The 23,185-nt window shown below is 45.2% G+C and overlaps 1 protein-coding gene and 1 long non-coding RNA gene across 6 annotated transcripts in view; one reads left to right on the top strand and one right to left on the bottom strand.

The window, feature by feature from the left end:
• Positions 1-23,185, top strand: part of LOC125501627 — a 57,927-nt gene that overhangs the window by 19,665 nt on the left and 15,077 nt on the right. For both annotated transcript variants that reach the window (XR_007279224.1, XR_007279225.1), the window contains exon 3: positions 857-1,097. This is a non-coding gene — a long non-coding RNA (uncharacterized LOC125501627). The remainder of the gene's footprint in view (positions 1-856; positions 1,098-23,185) is intronic.
• The window catches only part of LOC105689610, a 52,589-nt gene that overhangs the window by 20,529 nt on the left and 8,875 nt on the right, over positions 1-23,185 (bottom strand). For 2 of the 4 annotated variants that reach the window (XM_048657855.1, XM_012406756.2), the window contains exon 2: positions 466-544. The exons of 1 other annotated variant lie outside the window; for it this stretch is intronic. In XM_048657855.1, coding sequence (XP_048513812.1) covers positions 466-499 — 34 coding nt within the window. In that variant the 5' untranslated portion in view covers positions 500-544. Of the gene's footprint in view, positions 1-465; positions 545-5,416; positions 5,694-23,185 lie in introns of those variants that run through there. One more of the 4 variants, XM_048657856.1, reaches the window with a different exon arrangement.

Raw genomic sequence — 23,185 nt, 5'->3', positions numbered from 1 at the left:
CGAGGATAATCCCATCATTCAAGTTTCTACTCCCAACCCGAAGCATCTACCGACTCCCTCTACCCCGATCCTCTCCCCTCGCTGATGGTTTGACTTCACCCTGTCTAAATCTGTCGGTTACAATTAGTAGAACAGCCACTCAACGGGGCAGACAGGAGGCTAAAGGGAACTGAAGACGCTCGAGTCTCTTGGAGATTCGAGCTAATGAGGCGATTCATTTACCCTTTTAGCTTTCGCTCTTACCCGGTACTACGCTTTTCCTCATAATTATTCTTATTTCTGTTTATTCTCTAGAACTAACCCATCCTTCGCTCTACTTTTATTCATTTTTATTCCAACGAAATCTCAAGAATCATTCTCGGATTCACTCGAAGACTGTCAAACGTATAACCATGCCAAATGAGATGCGGTTATTCTTTTCTTTGTCTTTTTTTTTTAATTTTTTTTCTCGTTTGTTCCACTTACTGTTTTCCGAAGGGGGTATCCATTTCTTTAGCATTTCCAGCTGTGCGCGTTACGGGCTTGTTATCCTCGGAAATAATATCTGAAAATATTAATGGACACGTTGAATTCACTGGATTCACTTGGTTTTTATTCAGACACGTGATATATTTCTTTCCTTTCTTTTTTTTTGACATTGATCGATTTTCCAAAGTTGTATACGTAGAATGTATATATTTTTTTTTGTTTTTATTTATTTATTTTTTTTATCGTGACGAGGACGCGACCGATTGGATAATTTTTATTCGGCATCATCTCGTCCTCCTCGTTTTGCTCGATGCGGTTGTTGCCGATTTTTTAACACTCTGGGACTGCGCCAGGAACGGTTCTGATCTCGCGGTTTTCACTGTTACAGGAAAACCTGAAATCGACAAGGAAAGAGAAGAGATTTTTTTCCACCCAGTCACAGCGATCAGATTTCAAACAAATCCTCGTTCGCTGCCGGAGCTATCGTTGACTCGCACTACTGATTCGTCGTCGAAGCTTCGCTGACCCGAAGAAAAAATGGAAAAAGTGTTGGAAAAAAACGAATAAATGTTGGTGGCTATTTCCGGTAGCCAATTTTTCCTAGCCTGACGCTGACCATCGTCCGAAAGGTATCGAAAAATCTTTCCGTCAAAGACAAGATATTTTGAGAAATGTAATATACTATGATAACGCGATACAGTATGTATACTATACTTCGGGAGGGTTGAAACTTTGTTCGATTTATTCCCCTACTATACAGCCGCTACTATACACACAACGAGTTTTTCGAGTTTAGAAGTAAAAAAAAAAAAAAAAGAAAATAAAATAAAAATTTCATTCCCCGAAGAGGAAAATAGGGGGGAGGGAGAGAAGGAGGGTTATGAGGTATACGCGCGGTATGTAGTACCGGGTCGTGTATCGAGTCGCCGGAAGACGGGAGGGAAGGGAAAACCTCTATTGGTGTTATCGGGCCAAGTTTAGTCCTTCCGTCGAACTACAAAGCTTGCGTAATGCTTCAGCAAATTCGGGGCGTGGGAAAAATATGGGAGACGATTCGACGATACCGTAAGTTGAACAACGCCGTTAAAGGAGGATGCGATTTGGGGTGTGGGGGGGTGGCAATATATTCTCAGAATTCAGTCTCCCAAATTTAATTGCGCTAATTCGGAACGACTTTAATCAAAGTTGACGGAATCCGCTCGACTGCAGGTGTTGGGAGAATAGAAGATATTTCGTTTTTCGTTTCACTTTTTTTGTTTTTTTTTCTCTGTTCGTCGTCGCTCGTTTCCCGTACCTCGCGTTACGTTTTTGAATTTTTCATTTCGTGCGGACTGAAAAATTCTCTCTGTTCCCGGATCGCCGTTATTACAGAGTAGAGAATTTGAAAAAAGAAACAAAAATTATTCTCACGTGAAAATCAATGACAGGAGAGAATAATGAAAATCGGTGCATACCCTCGAATTTTTTTCTCAAGCTTCTCCCTACTTCATTTGCTTGTATAAGAATAAATTTGCTTCTCATTTAGTGATTATCATATCTACTGTAATATACACGCGTTAAATTCTTTTTTTTTTTTTTTTTTCTCTTTTTTCAAAGAATCGCGAGGCTGCGCAACCACACCGCGGTTATTCGATTGTATAAACATTTGCTCCTTCGGACGGAATGGAAATGAATATGTTAATTAATAATTAATTTACCTTTAATTAGGATCTTGAACATCCTATCGTTATTTTCGTATTCCCGGGTAAAGTAGATCTTATGTTCCTCGAATAACGACTCCGACGTAATCGGGTTCGAGGGATTTGATTCCGTGGTTGCGACGACGCACTGATTTTTCGGGTGCGGAAAATACCGGCAAGAAAATTGTCGTTTCAAAAATTTTTATACTTTAATTTCAGCGTGGAATTGAATCGCCGGCGAGATTAGTGGCTTCATTTTTTTATTTTACCACGAGTATTTGGAGGTCCGATAAAACCGTAGGAGAATTCCAATAATCGTGAAACTTAACGGCAGCAGCGGTCGGCGGTGACGAGAGCGTTTCGTCAATTACAAAAGAATCCGAAGCCACGTCCGCCACGTTATTGTCCGAACTCGACGACCGACTCGCCTTATCAAGTTTTGCAGCCGAATCGTTTTCGTCGTCACCCAGCGTAATTTCGTCTAGGACTCTCCTCTCCTTTACGGAGATAAAATTCGGCTCGTCCAACACCACGTATATCCTGCAGCACGATGAAAGAGGATTGCGTACGTCAGAAAAAAAAAATTAAATAATATAAAAAGAAACGGGATAAATAAATGAACAGGTATATTCGCGCGAACGTATTTTACTACGGCGACGACGACGCAAACTGCAAATTCAGCGATGAAAAATAATAAGAAAAAAAAAAAAAGAAAAAATGGAAAATCTCGGGCCTCGATTGAGTATGATTAGGGTTGTATAGGATTATCGCGCAAGATCGTAAGACCGCCAGAGTGACTCGGTCTCTTTCAGTTTCTTTTTTTCTATTTTTTTCTTTTTCATCACCTTACTCAAAAAGTAATTAACCGACCCGACCAAACTATCTCCCCTATTTGCGGATGGGAATTTCTAGCGAACGTCGCGATTGTTTGAAAAAATGAAAATTTTCGTCGTACCTCGGAAGGATCATTAGATTCAAGGCAGTTTTCAGATCCATGTAATTTCTGATTGGGTTGAAATCATTTTTCGAAAGACGCCAGTAAATTCTGTGATTCGATTCGTTGCAGATGATTTTCAGCTGTAAAAAGGTCAAAGTATTTGTCACGGTTGTGTGAGAAGAGTTATAACAGTCGGTGATTATTTTTCTCATTCGTTTTGACTTTTATCGGCAAATAAATAGCCACGTGCACGTATATACACACGTCTGTGAATAACTGGTGAACGTCGGGCAGCCATTTGTCGTTGATTTTTACGAGCGTCTCCTCCGTTTTCATACTAGGATTTCCCACAATCGTAACTCTCAATTGTACGACCGGATGACGCAGCATAGCGCGATTGTTGTAGCTTTTTTTACTTTACGCTATTTCGGCTATTATTGTTACCGAGAGCGGAGACTGGAATAACGATACACCGGCGATATTATTATCGACCCGCTCAAGGTTAGAAAAAAACTTGAGGGACGAAGAAAAATAAGAAATTAAGAGAGAAACAAAGTATAGAGGAAAAATTAGATAACTTTTTAATAACCAACTTCAAGGACTTTGATGGATATAATTTCCAAGTTTTTATTCAAACCTTATTCAACGCGCTGCAGGCTGTTCAATTAATCTTCTTTTTTTTTTTTTCTTCCCCCCACCGTAATATCGCGGCGATGGTATTGAATAATAGGATTCTGACACCGATCCAGCGAATATTATTACATTATCTTCTCTACCCATAGATCCGAAATTCTATGTACGTATATATATATATATATATATATATGTATATGTATACGCTCATGTAGGTACATACAGCTATGGCTTATGTGAAAACGGTTTTGTCACGTGTCACTAATCCCGTTGACAGAATAAATGTATTTCGGTGATCCTGTCGCGCGAGAGCTACCTCCTGCAACAGGACGATCTTCCTTTTTCTCCATTTTTCACACCCATCCCGCATCATGAGTTCGTTTTTTCATTTTTATTCACGGTTTATAGTTTCAATTCATATAATTCTCATCGTTCTCGCAACATTATCCGATCAAAAGTCGCGAGAACGTCTCGCAACAATTTTCGACATCATTCCACCACGCCGACCTTCGAGGACGTCGACTTCTTCGTCTCGCGTCGGTCGCGTATCACCGGCATCGGGATCGCAAAAGATCGTCCTTGACGTTCGCCCGCGGTCGCTCCAACGCGCGAAGAAAAAAATCCGAAAAACAAAAGGCGAGGGTGATATTTTTATTTTCCGCCGTAGCGAATTTTATCGGTTGACCAACGCGTGTGTGTGTATATACATATACGTCCATTTTCCGTGCCGTCGGCCGACGATGAAATAATACCTCGGTTTCGCCGATAACCTGAAGGGCGCCTGAAGTTCGGAGGATTATTAAATCTTACCTGCTTGTATAGAGAGGTAAATGGCGCGGTACAGATATACGTATACACACATAATAGTTATCGGTGTATAGGGCGGGCGGAGGGCTCGTTAAATTATGCTTGGTCTGCCGCTTTCGCCGCTAGATCATTGGGGTCGATTATTATACTGATTGCTCGCTCCGTACTCCGTTATTCATGCATGCACGCGTTTCACCTGAAGGCAATCGGTAAAATGGCGGGCGCGAACGCCGCGAATCATCGCGAATTTCCACGTCGCGTTATTTCTTCGTAAAAATTTCATCGGTTCGCGGCGGAACTCGATGGAAAATTTCGTTTTGTTCGTCACCCGACCCCGTACGTGCGAAAAAGAAACAAAAAAAAAAAAAAACAGGCCTCCGAAAAATGTCGAATAAAGATTCGCGATTAGGAGGGGATTCGGGGACGCGCGCCTCCTCTACCCCCCGTCTATGGATTTACGTGGCTCCTCGAGCCTCGAGCTCTTTGGCTTAGGATTAGAACTCAGCGGGGCGGAAGAGATCCCTTAACTGTACCGATACGCGGTGGAGAGCCGCTATTCTGCAGCTAATGCTCGGCCGTAACGTGTGCTCGAGATACAAACTCCGGGCTCTCAAAAACCTGCATTGAAGTTAACCGATTGGAAAACTAGGCGGGCGCCCTTAATAACGGTGGGATTCGCGAAGATAAATATCTGTACATATATATCTACCGGAGAATATCGCAGACTCTGGGATTTTATTCATTTATTTCTGTTTTTTTTTTCCTTTTCTTTTTTTTGAAGATTTTTCTTCGGCTCGAAGTCACGACGTTATTACAGCGATCGATCGACGAACGAATAACGTCGGCAGCTGCGGAGTCGACGTGGGAGTAAGGAAGTAAATTTTCTGCCTACCGAATAAACTGCGTGTGTTTAATTTTTCTCCTCCGCGGTAAGATGAGGCGGCACAGAGATATCCCTGAGGTCTGAGGCGCAGGTACGAGTGCGTACTACGAGGTAGTAAATGGCTCCTGATATTTTCTCATAAATATTCCAGTAGGTCGGATTCTGTTCCTTAGGGTTTTTTGGCTTCTCGTCCTTTGAGGATCCGGGGGAAAAATAGGGGAAAGAAACTCGCTGCGTTACACGAGCGTAACCGACTGCAACGAACAGCCGCTCACCGACGAAGCAAAACTTTTCATCTTTTTTAATGCGAATACTACATTCCGTCTAAGGATCCGTATTTATTTTCCGAAAAGAGATATAATAATTCCGAGTGATCTTCGGGATGCGAGAACGGTCCATTTCGACGGCATCGGAATATTAAAATACGAGATGACCGGCTCGGAGAACCCGGAGATGAAAGAAAAAAAAAAATGAATAAAAAAATAAAAAAATGATATATTAATAAATACTCCTACCAGGATTCCGCGTGTCGTGTGCTGCGAATGTTGACGTGAAATATGAATAAGCGGGACGGCAGAAACGAGAGAAATATGATCAGGAGCTAGGAGAGGTCGACCCATTTTTTGCTGTTTGCTCATTTTTTTTGGCAAATTTTTTCTCCTCCTTTTTCTCCGCTCTTTGACTTTGTCCCGTTTCTTTTTTTTTTTCGTCCGTGTATCGCAGACGCCGCGTGCGGCACGGTAAAACCTGTCGTCAAAATCTACGGTGGGGAAGTTTTCCGCGACCGTAATTCGCCCCGGGGAAATCAATTTTTAACACCGAAAGCCCTTCGTTGGGGCCGCAGTCGAAGCGAACCGGAGATATAATAATTTCGAAAAAAAATTGTAGCGACTACTTAGCGGGAGGAGCGGGAGAGGGGATGGAAAAAAAAAAAGAATCGGGTCTCGATCGGGAGAAAAATTACAACGGGGTGTAGTTTGGATTTTATTTTATTTGTCGCGTGTCGAGGCAACGAAAATCTGCCCCGTTCGATCGATCGCCGGTGATCTGATTTGATCGAGTTTTCGCTCCTGTGTTGGTTTTTTTTTTCTTTTCTCTCTCTCTCGTTTTCCGAGGGAAGCGAGAGGGCAGTTTTCACCATATCCCCTGTACATATTCCTCCCTTGTCGAGGGCTCGTAATTTAGTTGTACTACTTTACAGCCTCCCACGCCCTCCGAGAGGGAGATTCGTGAAAGTTTATTCGAAAAGAATGGAAGGGGCGCGAGCGATGTGAGCGAGAACGAAATGGGAATTTTGGCGGGATTTCGGAGCGTAGGGACAAGGGTGGGCCGGTTCGGATTTAATCATCAATTTCAGTCAGAGGTATAACTTTATTAGGCGGACGGGGGACGGGCGCAGGTTCTATAACTGAGCGTATACGTGTACTATATATATCCCCGATGGCACCCTCAATATTTACTTTCAACTTCTGGATAACTTCAATTAATAACTTTTCAACCACCGCCATCGCTGTCGTTACCGGTGAATCAGATTCAACGATTACGTTATCACTTTTTACCACCGTAAACGATGTAGTCAAACAAATTAAACGCGACTCTGGAAATTCTTTGATTTCACGTCGCGCCAAGAGTTCGGTGCGAAAGGGAACGAGGACAACGGGATACGAAAAGGGCTGCCGACGATAGAACGGCGAAAATTCGGGTTCGTCGAACCCTCGAGACGCGTTCGGACGAATTCGCGGGAAAAAAATTAGATACGAAGGTAACGAACTGGGCGGGAAAATCGGGCGAAACGAAATCACCCGACGTTCACGAGGGACGAAAATTAACGGTAAAAAAAAGTCCACGAGTCAATCCCAATATCGGACAATTTTACGTTACGTACATACATTTCGTGTCTATTATTATTGACGCAGGCGAACGGCACTCGAAGCGCAAAATGTTCGTTCGTGTAGAAATGAAATTTTCCGAGGGCAATGGGCAATTGAAAACTTACTCCGGGGGGGGGATGTGTGCGACGCGTATCCTTCGGGGGATATGAAAAAAAATTGAATTCAGCGTCGTCTCACGTTCGTGTGCGGCAGGCTAATTGCAGACGGTGAACGCGAATATCCGTCCCCCCGTTATTTCCCCTGTCGCGTTCTTTATTTTTTTTATTTTTTTTTTTTTTTTCGGTTCTTTTTTTTTTTATCCTCCGAGTTTCCCATTTCTGCATCCTTCACGGACGATATAACAGTCATTTCATTCGCGTTATTTATTCTTTATCATGAGGAATTCTCCTTCTCTCCCTGTGTATATATATTCTTCGCGCGGTCCTTTCATATTTCAAAATTGGTGGAACGAAGTTCCTTTTTATTGAAGCCTCAGCGATCAGCGGGAGGGTTTCTCTCGCGGGGACAACGAGAAGCGAGCGGAGAAAATCTAAAAATAAGCCGTGGGCGCCACTGACTCACAATCAGTCGGGATATATGTATGAATAAAAGAAATATAAGGGAGACGATAGATAATGCAAAGGAGAAAGCTGCCGCCAATTTATTAATACAAACGTAGGTAGACGCCGCCTCCTATATGTAACCGTAGCGCACAGCCGCGTAGGAGACGATTGACTCGAGAGTCACGTATTCACCCGAACCGCGTCTAACAGTGGCCGGAAAATGGATAAAGATCGTCCGGGTTTTCGCCCGTCTCTCTCGCTCGATCGGAGAGAGAGACTCGAAAAACAAAAAAAAAAAAATTAAAGCGGAATAGAAATGGCCGGCAAAACGCGCAACGCTTGTCCATACGTAGCTTCGAATTACTCGATCATCCCCCCCCCCCCACCCCCGGTTTCTCTTCACCGAAAATCAAATGACCTCCCCCCCCCCCCCCGTCAGGATTTCGCTCTCCGTCACCCTCTGACGAAAACCCCGTCGCGCGACGTGTACGGGCCTTGTTTAACCAAGCTGACACCACAAACACCCGACCCACCGGCACTCCGCCAAACATCCCCGAATCCTCCATTCTACCACCCCCTCCCAACCCTTTCCACCCCCGCAATCGACACATATTTGCACAGTCTCACGCAGTCTGACAGCGAAGTATTGCGAAACCGATATATCGAGTGGAAATCGCTAACGTCGCGACGATGACAATCGTCGTGGATATAATGAAATTTCGGGGTTGGGGGGAAAACGTAGCGTGTGATATTTTCGGAGTCGGACGACTTTTCGATGGTACGCTGCTAACATCCGGCGATGAGAGTTGGGTGTTGTTAATTGTTTCGAGGTGTTCGATGGCCGGATAGGAAAATTTCGTTCGTTCAGAGGATAGGGACGCGGAGCCGGCTATCCGGACGTACGTAAATTTTGCCGGGTGGACGACACGCGGCTCACCTGAGCGAGCCCGAGATTGTTCCGGCGGAAAACAGAGGGGAACTTTGTCCACGAGGAGTAGCAATTGGTCCGAAGACCTATCATCCACACACCTCGTACCCGACGACTGTCGAGGCTGAAGCGGGACGGCGGAACGTAAGAAACGCTCCGCGACGCGAGTATCAACCACCCTTAACGAGAATTTTGGCGAGCTACCGGAATCGTGAGCGGAGTGATTTTCTTGCGACCGAATACCACGAAAATTTCGCAACTGAAACGCGAACTTTCCGTAAACGTGAATTACAAACATTCCCGGATCATGTGTAGCGGTTGCGAGCGAGTTACGCTCCGCGTTAGTTTTTTTTCCTCTTTCCATTTACCGTAACCTCGTTATTCGCGATACTAGTAATTCATTCGTTCATTTATTCATACGGCATAGACGTACGATTCGCGTACACGCCAAGAAAGCGAGACGCATCTTTTTCTCTTTCTTTTTATTGTTTCTTTTTCGTTTTTATACTTTTGACCAGTTTTTTTTTTTTCTGTTTTTTTCGAAATGAGATTTTCAGAAGCAATTTAAAACAAGCTTGCTTGCGAAAGGAGGGATAAGGTTGGGTCGGATGTTGTGGAACGGGAAAATTGGAGAGAGTGGCCGAAGATGAAGGGTGGTGAACAAAAAAAAAAAAAAAAACAAACGAGAGAAGTTTAGAGAGCGGAGGAAGAAAATTATTAAAGTAAATGATAAAAAAAATAAAAAAAATAAAGAATCGGCACCAATCTTAAAACGAAACGACAATATCGAGTAGTCGCCACCTCACGTTCTACGCGTCGTATAATTTGAGAGGGGTTTTTTATTTTTTTTTTCTCAACTCGAGGATCGTCGTGTACGGTGAGGACGAAGGATCGTTCGTCGAGTATCCTTTACCGCTATCCTCCACCCAGACCGCCCCTCCGGTGATTAGCCGGAGGGAATGGATGAATAAACGAACGAACGGACGGATGAATGGAAATCGGACAGGTGGACGGCCGACGGGAGTCGGCGAAACGGGGTAACAAAGGGTTAGGTTGAATTCGATTCAGATACGAATCGTTGAACTGACTCGTTTAATTGAATACATAATCCGAAGTTTATTCGGAGGGGTTTAATGGAAGGTCGGCTCAATATTCAATTAAAAATAATCGTAAATCGAGGGAGACGGGGGGGGGTGGAGGTGAAGGTGGAGGTGGGGGTGGTGAGGAACGGAGTGGAAAAAATCGGGGGGGGAGGAAACGGCGAGGAAGTTATTCTTTGTAGCGCGTACATCGCGAAGTTTCTGCGAAAAATCGAACCGTCTAATCTAAATGACGAACTCGACGATTCCCCTCGATGTCGTTCGGTTCGGAGATAACGGCGGCGCAACAGCTCCCCCCGGTTGGTTAGAAATGGAAGAGAAACAAGGGAATGAAAAGCCGAAATAAATAAGTAAGAAAAATACCGTCCTCCGGGTCGCGGTACAAAATACAATTCTGTGCAATAATAAAATACAAAGAGGAGGGAGGGGGCGGCTTCGAGGCGAAGAAACGGGAAGAAGTCTCGAAGCCTCGAAGACGAGACAACCGGCTGTTATTGGCGTATCAATGGTACCCGGGACGCCTCTACCGAACCCTCGGTGAGTCGTACGAATTCAATATCGTTAAAGTTTAGTACACCCACGGACTAGGCCTCGGTTTTATCACCCCCACCAGGCCCGTAGACGTGCACCGCACCGCCCGCGAGGTTTCCGGTTCTCCTCGGTCGTTGCCTCGCTCGTTTCTTCGAAATCTACTCCCGTTTCGCTTCGCTTCGTTTTCCTTTCGTTACGTTTCCTCGTCCCCTTGAATTTCATTCGGCGATGCAGGCGGCGCAAGGCCGACCGACTAGATGCGAAATGTGTACACGTATCTCGCGTATCTCCTTTAAAAAAGGGGTTTTTGTTTTTTTTTCTATTTTCTCTTCGAGGGCCGGACGAGAAGAGGGTGGTGGTGGTGAGGAGGGAAGGGGGAAATAAACTCGGGGGAGGGTCTGTCCGGATACCGAATAGAATTTGAGGTATCCCGTCGGGGTGACCGGGGCGCGCGACCGCTGAAAGAGAAAGAGGAGAGCAGAAAAAAAAAAAAGAAGAAAAAAAAAAGGCAGCAGCAGCAGCAGCTAGGCTGCCCGCGGTCGCGGTTGAGAAAAGCTTTGGTGAAGGTGAAACGGGCGGCAGAAGGTTATCCCGAGGGAACAAGGGAAGTAGATTGCAGAAATAGAGGGGAGATTGCCCAAGAATGGGAGATGGCCGCCCGGATTGTCACTTTCTTTGGTTGACTTGCAATTCGCGAAAAAAAGGAACCCGATCGGAGAACTCCCGCAACTTTATTTCCTTGTTACCGCGGACCCGACCGATCTCCTTCCTTCCGAACTGCCGTGTATCCCCGACCGCCTCCAAACTACCCTTTCACCGACCACCGTTCTTTACCCCCCCCCCCCCCCCCCCCCCCCCCCCCCCGTTTATCCGACAAAATCATACAGCTTGTTGTATCGTACCGCAAATAGGATCCGAGCTCGGAGGTAAAAGGAGTAGAAAAAGTAGAAAAAGACGCGACTCCTTGTGAACGAGGTAAAGCGCAATCACGTCGCGCGATCGTTCGACGTTATCTCTGCGAATAAAATAGTTCTTCTATGAAAAATTTCCCGATCACTTTCGCATTTCGCACGACGTACACATCGTCTGACGTTGGCGAAACTTGCCGTCCTTTTCTCTCTCTCTCTCTCTCTCTCTCTCTCTCTCTCTCTCTATCTCTCTACGTGTGAAATAATACGTATAGAGACACGAGTCGTAGCTGCTGGAGCCATTTCTCGGAACTATTGATCTGCGTACCTACACACCCCACCCCACCCCCCCTCCCCCCCCCCCTCGAAGCACACAGCACGTTGGGGACGTGGCGAAATTTACGTGCGCCCGACTGCAGAGAGAAGCGTCAAAGTTATGTATCTATATGCCTACGTACGTACGTACGTACGTACACCGTACATCTACATCCGTAGCGCGGTGGTATTTATATCATAACAGCGGGTACACGGAGTGAATTCGTTTCGCCGAAATTACGGTTGACGAAACCGAGGCGGCTAGCCGGTCGTCAAACGGACGCGTACGATCCGAAGGAACGAACGAGATTCCGTCGTCCGTACACACGTTGCGATTTCGGATCTCCTTCCTCCGTACCGTGAAGGGGGTGAAAAAGCTCCTGGCTACGGAAAAATAAAATGGTGAAATTTTGGGCCGTGAAAAAAGATGTCCCCCAAAAAACTAGAAAAGATCGCCGGGGGGGCGAAGTTCGAGAGCGCTGTAAGCTCGAGTAAGCCGCTTCCTGGGGGTGGGGGTGGGGGTGGGGGGGGGGTCCGGCTTAAAATTAGTTTTACGATCAGGGAACCGAAAAGCCCGACGTGAAAGCGCGACACCTCGTCAGAGACGGATACGCGAGGGGGTGAATGGGGATGGGGGGGGAATGGGGATCCACGGTCGTCGGACGGGTGGATATTTACGAGCGAGTAAAAGTCTCGCTCAAACCGATACCCGTCGCGAAAACTAGAGTTTCGTCGTCCTCCCTCGCCACTTTTACTTGGGGCTTGACCAACAAATAACCGACCGCTCGCGCGCCCCCGTCCTACGGGGATATACCCTCGGGAACACCCGTATACAGCCAACGTCTATCGCGCCTACTCGACAGATCCTCATCTTCAATTTATCGAGGGGGGTGGGGGGCGGGGGACCGGCGTCCCCGAAAAAAACGGCTATATAATATCCGTATATAGATATACCCGGTAATAATTTGATCTAAAAGTTTCGCGTGCTAGGGTATCGAAGTTTTTATATTTCGTTCTTTTTCTATCCTTATTTTCAGACAAGATTTATGACTTTTTGCGCTTATATTATAATGCCGCCTATATTTGAGTCGCCGAATTATACTCACCCCTCCCGCCCCCCCCCCATCAGACGCGTCGTACACACAGACGCCGCAAAAGCGAACTTTCTAACGGTTGCGGAACTTTCTCGAGTTACTTACTTACTTCCGCTCCGAAAACAACCCTCAACCTATTTCCGAAGCTGAATCACTGGCCCATTGAAACAGCGAAACAAAGTGAAAATCCAATCCTCGAATCAGTCGCGAAGTTTCGTCATCATCCGAGTCGCGTTTGATCACTTTTCCCCAAAAGTTATTTTGAATGTTGTTCCGTCGATAGATTTTGTCGGGGGGATTTTTCGGATATCCCCCCGTTTCATTTCTACAGTCCGAACGCGCCGATGTCGCGAAGCGAGAGAAAATTTTTTTTAACGCGACCCATACGAGATGAAAAAACCAGCGAAAACGGTAGAGTGAGAAACGAAGTAACGAGAGAATAGCGTTCCTTAATCATCCTCGGTGAAAGATCGCCCGTAACGCGCCTATTACACCACACGCGGTATTCAAAGATAATGCGATAGGGGGGAAAATTTAGTGCAACCGCCGCAACTTTATTTTACGCTAGATAATTTTATTTCATTTTTGTTTTTGTTTTTTTTCTTCTCTTATTTCTCTCCATAAAATTGGCAAGGTACTTTCCTACGATATGAAAACTCGTTGTTATATATAACGCGGTGCAGGTCGGCCGCATGAAATGCACATTTTTCTCGTTCCTTTCTTTTCTCTTCTGGCCTGGCTGTTTTCTCATTTCGCACGGGTCACGCGGCGCGTCGCTTACACCCGGACCTTTTCTCTCCTTTTGATTCTCCGATCGATTATTTCCATGACCATTTCAACGGGGGCAATAAGACTTTTTTTCTTGCCGCGGCGTATCTCGAAAATGGAAGATGGCCGATGGGTGGCGGTGGCTACGCCGCTTCCGAATTCGGCCTCACGTCTCCATTCCACTATACGTTCTTTCGTAAAGAAAAGCGTTGGGAAATTAATCCCGTTTCCACCCTTCCCTTTCGCCCTTTGTACCGCGCTGCTGCTTTGCGGTATAGCGGTGGTTTTTATATCCTTTACTTTCGGAGTAATGGACTCGAGCCGGTGGAGGAGGAGGAGGAGAAGGATGTAAAAATTAACCCGAACGATCGTCGGACCGCGGTAAGAGAAATTCTTTCTACCACTCGGAGAGCTTTTTTCAGTTTTTATCTTATTTTTGAATAATCGCCGCGGGCCCGCCGCCGGGGTAACGGGAACAAAGATTTAACGGCGATTCTAAATTACGATCCGGGTTACACGTGTACAGATGATTGCGGCTGCCGTTGCCGCTGTGCTGACCTAGAACGAGGCGGACGAAAAGGTGAAGAGAAATTGAGCGAAGATCGAAAAATATTCCGGTATTAGCGGTCGACGAAAAGAATGAATATTAAAGACTCCGAACGAGCGGCAGGAGCAGTCGGCAAAGTTCGTTCGATCTTTTTTTCATTATTTTACTTTTTTCTTATTTTCTTTTTTTTTTTTTAATTTTGGTGATACATCTCGTCACGGCCTTCTCCTCTTTTCTTCTTCGTCTCGACGAGCCCGTAATATTTAAATGCCGAACGGGACGAAACGTGGTGCTCCTCTTCCCCCGTCGCGTCGGTGAGTACAGATAAACCAGCGGTGCCGCTATACGTTGTGCTGCTTTTGCTTTTACCATAGACTCGAGATCGAGGGTATGTTTCAGCCCGAGGAGCTTAAAGCTTTAGAGAATCCCCCTCCCCCCCTCCCCCTCTTCCCCCCGCCCCACCCCGTAACTTAAGCTCCGCTAAAGTTTTGCCTATCTTTCCGCTACTTGGGTGTGTACTCGTATCTTTATATCTCGCTAAAGGAGAGATAGTCGTCCTACCGAACGCCAAACTCTTCAACCAGCTATGTACACGTCCCCGATATTACCCACTTATCAAAAAATATGCCTATCCAACTCTATATACTCACTCCCTTCGACTGACAAGTTTTTAGTTACCCACCGACGACCTCGGCGGGGGTGAAATCCTCTCGGTTTTTCATTTTTATTTTCATACCGCACGCAATATTTATGCCAAATTTTACGCCGGCTAAGAGTTCGCCGTGCGCGAACGATTTTCTGTCATCCGATATATCTCTCGGAACGCGTGTAGATGTGTGTACACGTATATAGCGAGTGCGGTTAGGGTTTTCGTGGGGGTGAGAAGCAAAGGGAGAAAAGAGTAGGGCGGGGATTGAATCGGTTGAATTTATCGGGCGATATCGGAAATTACTTTACTGTCCAACAATGGGCTTGTATTTTGGGAGATGCAAAATCCCCGACACACGTGGATATACATATGTGTATATATATATATACGATATATACGTATACGATATGACGAAGTTGTGTTGCCACTCGACTCCGCGACGTGTTCCCATCATTTCTGTCTGTTCGTCGATGCTTTTTTCCATAAAATATCGTCAAATTTTACTCCTTTTTCCCCCTCGAAAAGTTCATCGTACGTCGTCGTTTCTTCGCCTTCATTTTTCCGATTTCCCTCGTTACGTGCCATCTGTTTTTTTTTTCTTCCTTCTTCTTCTTCTTCTATTTTCACCGCGCTTTTTTCCAGGTGCCTTTGTGTTCGTCAAAAAAAGAAACTAGATCTCCACCGATACGCGGAATTGTGACGTCATAGCTGACGGCGACCAACGGAACTTTTGAACAAAAGTTACGCCGACAGCGTGTTACCCACTCAGCTGACGGCTTCCTTCCTTTTTTTTTTCTTCACCCTCGTTTCACCCGCAACTGTATTGAGGTTTTCAGGGGCGGGGGGTGGTGCACGTGTTATACTCGGGCAGAGATATCCATCCCGGATGGAGTATCGCCTCCGGCGTATCCGCGGCGAGTTGCGCGGCCTGAGGGGCCAAAGGGAAAATGAACGGAGCTTTCAGTCCCTTGCACACGTATGAGTCGCTTTGACGTGTATGTATTTAATGCAGTTAGGTAAGGGTCGGTAGCCGTACACGGAGGAGTCGAAATTCAAAGTAGAGTGTGCGCGGTGGGGATCGATTTCGGCTAATGGAATTAAGTGTAGGAAACGGAAAAAAAAACAAAAAAAAAACACAAAAAAAACAGAGCGGATAAACCGATAAATTTTATTGCAGGTCGATAGTGTGCTTCTCTTTCATTTGCCGCGGGTAATTTGTTAAACGCAGAAGTGAGAACGTACGATTAATACATAAAATTGATACGAGAGGGTTTATGTTATTTTTTTCTTTTTTACATTTCGAGCCGTTCGTACGTACAGGATGAGAAGAAAAAAGAAAAAAAAATGAGGAAAAATGTAGCGGAATCGGGCCGATGGGGGTATAAATGCTCGTTTCGTTCGGAGCCGACGGAGGTCGGGACGTAAGTTTCGCCAATTTAACCAATTACCGAAGCTGGAGGTGGGAAGCGATCTGACCCTGCAACGCCACACGACGTCGGCAACGCCATAGAAATGTAGGAAAAACTAATTGTAGAACGAACGCTGTGCTGTGCGATAGTTGATAGCGATTCGCTTCGCCGAAAGCTTCGGAACCCCGTGACGATCGTACGTTCGTATCGATTCACTCCGATATACAATTGCCTTCGAAAGGGGTGTGTGCGTTCGCTAATTATACGACCTTTTTTTTTTTCTTCTCTTCCTTTCGCCGCTTCTATTTTTATTCGGACTTTAGTGCGGCATCCAGTTAAATATAATTCTATCAATTTTTTTTTTTTTTTTTTATTTTTTTTCTCTTTGGTGCTGTCAATGTCAAGTGTGCTCGTTCTTTTTCTTCCGTTCTTGTTTTTTTTTTTTTTGGTCATTTTTCTTTAAACATCACCGGGGGACAGGAGGAGGGGAGGGGGGGGGGTTGAGGGGGTGGTAGAAGTTTCGGTTCGTTAAATTTTTAAGGGTGCGCACGGGCTGGCCGAGAAATTGTCGAAAAATTAATGCCGGACGAATTCAATATTCAAGCAGCCCCCTCCCCTCCCCTCCCCCCTCCCTTTTACAACCTCCTTCGCCCCCTCCTTTGCCTTCCGGCTGAGTTATTAAGTAACAATATTCGCTCGAGAGGAATAATTCTTACTCCCTGATTTTCCGCCCCAAGGTATATATATATATATAGGTATACAGGTATATACATAAGACGCAGGATAACGGATTCAAGGGGAATCGAAATCGTGCCCTGCTCGCGCGCTTTATTTAACCGTGAAAAGGAAAAGATAATCAGGATCAGAAATTATAACTACATTGTTCGCGAAGAAACGGTGGATTCGAGATGAATGAAAAAGTGAAGGAACGACGAGTTGTTGAATTTATTCGAGATAATATCGTTCCTCGTCATTTCAATGAAAGAAAAAATCTGAAAAGGGTAGTTTTTCCACCCTTGACAGGATTCTTTTTTTTTTTACGGAAATTCGATAGTCAACACGTGTATACGAGAGGCGTTTATGTAAAAATTGTTCGGAGAATCCGTTGATTCCGTTGGAGCGATAATTTTTCATTTCTTCCATTCTCTCTTGTATTCATCGTTGAATCGCCACTTCGCATCCCCCTCGAGAATCCGCACGGCGCGTTCGGAGTCAGTCTCCCGTACGCCAATAGGCGATTGGCGAACCGTCGTATCTCGTGCGATGCAGCGAAATCATTCCGGGCATAAAGGAAACGAAGCAATTAGTCCGACAACACGCGACCATAGAAATTCGCCCCCCCCCGCAAAGCTCCGAAGCTCCGCAACTCCCCGCTATTTCATCCGTCTATTGCACCAACCAGGTAAAGGTTGGAGATACTCGTTGGGATGGCTTCTCCGAAACTCCGCGTAGCTCCCAAGCGCCACGTTTACCAAATAGGCCACCTGTATGCACACAGGAATACCCCCCGGCCATACCCTCTGCACCGCATTTTCCCATCCCCGCTGCGCGCACCCCCCCCCCCCCCCCCCCCCCCCCTGCGAAATTATACTCGCAAATATAGCCCCCCGGATTAATTAAACGCAACCTTTCATGTTTGTTTCGCGTTATCCTTTCGTTGTTCTCGTTCTCTTTGTCGTTCCATTCGCGGTTCGAGTTTTTTAAAACACGGGTACGAGGTGAGGGGCGAAATAGCCGGATCTACTTCGGGAATCTGCGCAACGTGGAGGGGAGAAGATAAAAAAAATTTCGGGGTCAGAAATATCGGTAATCGAATTATCGTGCAAAATTACGGCCGCCGCGGCGAATAGCGGACAACGTTCACCTGACCAACGTCTGCCGAACACCCGAGTCCGAATCCCTCGGGCCAGAATCCGATGCTAACTTAATTAGGGTTATGACGTCCCCCGGGAAGGTACGGGGTTCCCGTAGTCCCCCGTTTATCCACAGCCAAAAACTTTTAACTGACGAATATCAAGGCGAGAGAGAGAGATGTGAGGGTAGAACGAATTAACCGCGGGGCATTAATTCGCGTTACGAATGTTATATATATTTGGGTACAACCGCCTTCCTCTTCTCTTCAAATTCATTTCTTTCCCTTTTGTTGTAGTTCTTTGTTTTCCGGGCACCCGATGATTCGTCTCACGGCTATAACAACGTAATCAGGCACGGAGAAAATATCACGATTTTACCGTTGGGACGGGGGAATCTTACGCTCGGTGAAAAGGAAGAGAGAGTAAAAAAAAAAAAAAAAAAAAAAAACAAGAAACCTGAATCGAGGCGATTACTTTTGATTTTACTTTCTTTTTTCTCGTCTTTTCGTACTTTTGATTACTACCTTCCGACGAATTAGGAACCGCTGTAGGGAAGGAGCTTATTTTATATTTATTTATTTATTCATTTTATTTCTTCTTTTCATTTTTTTTTTTTTTTACGTCAGACAATAGGTACTCTTCGGCGGAGAAATGATACCCCGACCGGAGGTCGTTCTTTCGAGCCTTTTTCTGCTTTTAAAAAGGATAAAAGAAGCGGGAAAGCAGGAGGAGGGGAAAAAAAAAACGTTAATTATTCTTCGCCGCGGGATCAAACTCTTCCCGCACGTATTACATTCACCCTGCACGATCACGTGCTGCCGCGAGTTCGTGTAACCCGCGTCGTACGTACGTAGGTATCCCATTCGTATGCGTTGAAAGAAATGACGGTGGAAAAAAATGGAAGAAAAAAAACAAAACATTTTTCGAATGCACGCCGAATTTCAACGTCGCGAACTTTTGGGTTTCGAAGGGAAGGGAAGAGAAAAAAAAAAATAAATGAAACGGCGGAGGTATAATTAGAGCGAGGGATTGTAGTTGGACGTCTATAATTTTGAATTAATAGGATTTGACAATGCCGCGCCGGTATAATTACTAATTAAAGTAAAGGGGGTTCAGTTCTAGGCGAATCTCTAGCGAAATATGTAACGGCTGGATAAGAGGAGAGCGGAGGAAGGATAAGGCGGGAATTAGCGAATGGGATGAAAACGAGGAATTATTAGATGAAAGCGACTGTACGTTACGCGCGTACGTTGAAATCCTTACACCCAAACCCTAACAAGATCGTCTGTTTTACACCGAAATTCATACAATTCGGTTAACTGGCTACCTACTCTCACTCGACTCGTCGCGCACGTTTTCACCTCCCTGCCCCCCAATATTTGAAACTCTTGCCAATTTTGGTTACACCTTGAATTCGCCACACCGCCACGCGGTGTTTCGACGATGCAGAAAATTTCGGAGGTGCGAAAATAACAATAATAATTAGCCGAGAACGGTCGATTTCAACCCTTTCCTGGATCACATTAAAGAGGGTCGACCGAATCGCTGTCTCAAGATGATACGCTCTGTTGAATATTCCGATCGCACGCATTATCCGATCTCAGGTTCAGGGAAAAATTCTAATTAATCGTTAGAATTTTTTGGAACTCGGATCCGAACAAAAAAAAATCTGATTGGAGAAAAGCGAACTTCGGTTTCCCCAATGAAACCGAAGCGCGATTCCGCTCCAGGGCAAGAATAACTTCGAGTCTAGTGGCTACCTATACGTACACCTACATTATACGTCACACACGTATAATAGAACGGTTGCAGCGCAACGTGGCGTGAAATTAAATAACGTAAAAAAAAAAAAGAAGAAAAATACGAAAATGGAGGCGGATATTAAATCGTGGTGGATGTGAAACGAAACACAACGTGTTACGAAAACGCGGTGTCCTCGTGGTTTTTCTAACAAAATGATAACGGCAACGGCGAGAAATAATAACGATGATAACGACGATCAAGTAGACAGTCGTGTACCAATGTGAACGGTTTTTTCCCGCGATCTGAAATAATTCACGTCTTTCAAAAATTATGAGATAAAATCCGATGCGGCGGCATCACGGTTCGGATGGATGTGCAAGGCACGTGGTTCGAAGTTCCGATTAAAACAAAAAAAAAAAAGAAAAGAAAAAATTAGACAATCGAAACGAAATCCCTGGGGATTTTTCAGCTTTTGGCATCGGGTGAAAAAAGTGGCTCTACGATAACGGAGGGGGGGGGGGGGGGGAATATCGTTTCATCCCCGATTAAAAAGTCGTCTCGCGTCGGTGAAGCGGAAGATACGCGGTAGAAATTTATACTCGCGCGTATATCGACGTACGTATGCATCCTCGTTTCCCGATCGCCCCGGAGGGTCGTCGAGCGGGGGTTAATCATTTTTTTTTTCCTCTGCAATTCGAATCGCGCTTATAATTATCCCGAGGTGTGGACTGCGGCTAGTTTAACGTTTAACGAACGGAAGTGGAGAGAAAAGGAAACGTGTTGCCTGCAGCGGGCGAGGGGCGAACCTGCCGTACGCAGGGGCTTCCGAAGGGCTTACGTCGCTTTGTACCGGAACCCCGCGTTTTCGCGAAACTAATTAATGTGCTCCAAAAAGTCGGAGCGCGGATATATATCAAGCCTACCCTCTTTCCCTACTCCACCTTTTCCCTATACTACGCGATTTTACCCGTCTCTTTCTCTCTCTCTTTCTCTCTCTCTTTTTCTCTCGCGATTCTTGTTATGCCGCCAAAATTAGCTAGCGAATATTTTTAAGCACACCCTCCCTTTTTTTTCCTTTTCTTCTTCTTTCCTTCTTTTTTTTTTCGCTCGGGGAAAATAAATTGGGAGTAAAAAGTTTTGTAAAATCACCGCCGCCGCCGCCGCTGCAACCCTCTACACCGAGCTCTTCGAATTTTTATTTAATTATATTTAATTCGTGTGTTATATTATTATTATTATTATTATTATTTTTTTTTTGTCCACGCTGTTCGTTTTCTCGAAAATTTATAGTGCATCGCGACGGTTCGGTCGTTCGTTGTTATTTTTATTTATTTATTTTTTTTCCCATAAACTGAATCGCGATATATCGCGACGTCTTATAATCCGAAGTGGATAATTTTGGGTGTATTTTGGTCACGGTCGGTTAATGTACTTTACGATTATAAATCCAGGGGACATTTAGCGGGTGGTGAGTTATTCGAGAATCCACCGTCAAGGTCTTGGGGATAATATACCGTAGGAATATGATATTTTATTCGAATGAATACATAACCTTCTGGGGGTGTCCCAACGCCTCGTGAAATGGATCTATAGATCAGGATAAAGGGGGAGAAAAGGTATATATATAATTCACCTATAATAACGTTATAAATTATACCTTTCATATCCATATAGGTATATAACCCCCGCCCCGCCCCGCCCGATTATCAATGTAATTATAAATGAAATTTAATGGAAAAAAAAAAGATGAGAAACTTGTACTGCAATCGTCCTTTGAAGATGAAACGATGAGCCGAGGATCGCGACGACTCGTTCAGCTTTGTGATTCATATTCTTCCTTTCATATTTTTTTCACATCACGTCTCTTTACTTTTATTCCGTCTCGTCGTCGATTCATGTTTTTTCTTTTCCACTCTTTTTTTTTTTTTTGTTTTTTTTCTCTCTCGAATGTTCTTTTATTTTCGTAGACCTGCATGTAATACACGAGAAAATTGAGAGCAAAGATGAAGGGGATGTTATGTTTCGTCGGTCGTGTTATTTAGATGGGAAAATAATAACACGATTTCGAAACCCACCCCACCCGCTACGTACCTACCTACCTACCCGGTACCGCCCACGCTTTTTATTTTCCTTTGGAAAATCTGTTGCCAGATTTTTACACCGTTTCAATTTCGTTCGGGATGATTATTCTCGCGGAAAGAAAATAAAAATAAAAACCGAAAAACGAAGACGGAGACGGGGAGAGAAATTTTTCGCCGAAACGTGCCGATCGATCGAAGAGAGGATAAAAAGCGGAAAATCTTACACGAGTCCGTTATCTTCCGAACATTTCATTCGCCCGATAAACACACGGCGTCACATATTCTTTGGAATAATAAATCGAGTCGCGCTTCCAGAGGGAGTGGGAGGGGAGGGGGAGGGCGGGGGTGGGGGGTGGGAGGATTTCACCCTGTAATTACATCGGAATTGAATGTCGGCGGTCCGCTAGGATGAGGGAAAGTTTGAGGGCGAGCTAATCGCGCTTTTCGGGATCGGCCGTAGAGGCGGGTAAAACGGCGAAGCGATAGCAATAAGAGTAGCGAAATCGACCCGGCGAAGCGTCGCGTTGCGCCCCGCCTTACCCTCTAAAGCGGACAAATTGTAGCGTGGCGCCGCGTTTACGTATATACATAGAACGTTGCTCTCCCACGTAGACGCGGCACCACCACCACCACCACCACCACCACCAGTACCCCCGATGCCCGAGGCACTTGCTCAAGGGGATGAATGAATATGCAAAAATGTTAACGTAGCTCGCAACCGACGGGATTTGCATGATCGCATAGCTGGAACACTGGGCGCTCTATTCCGCCCCCCCTCCCCCCTCCCTCCATCACCCCGCGCGTCAATAAATATCGGGCCAATTTATGCCAACTCGACCACGCTCGACCTCGAGTGAAATTCGGTTTTTTTTCTTTCTCTTCTCTTCTTTTTTTTTTTCGTCCCACAGAGCGTTGGATTCGGTAATTTGAAAATTTTCGTCGTTCGATTCCGGTAATTTTTGAATGGGAAAATTGCGAATAAAATGATCAAGCGTGATTTTGCAAACGCTATGCAGTACGGATTTCCATTATATTATACGAAAGCCCGGTGCGCGCGTAGAGGAACCTTTATGTACCGGTATCAGGGTTTTGATGCTCCCGAGCCAGAAGGCGACTGCCGGAGCTCCCGTAGAAACCACAAGTGTGTATCCCGAAGCACGTATTTAATTAAATCATCCCCCCCCCCCCCGTTCACGTAGCGAGCGAGAACCACATTGTACAACAAAATGAGAGAAGAAAAAAATTCAAATCTCGTTCGCTCATGCAACGCATCCCTTGCCAAGGAATTAGAAATATTTGAAATTTTCAACGAGACCGAGATCGCGCGAGAATATAAAAAGAAAAAAAAAAAAAAAAAAGGGGGGGGAAAATAAAAATTGATTGTACGCTTTATTTTTCCCCTCTTTTTTCTCACATCA

The sequence above is a fragment of the Athalia rosae genome, chromosome 7 (genome assembly GCF_917208135.1).
Source record: "Athalia rosae chromosome 7, iyAthRosa1.1, whole genome shotgun sequence".
NCBI lineage: Eukaryota > Metazoa > Arthropoda > Insecta > Hymenoptera > Athaliidae > Athalia > Athalia rosae.
This window is presented reverse-complemented; position numbering and strand designations above follow the sequence as displayed.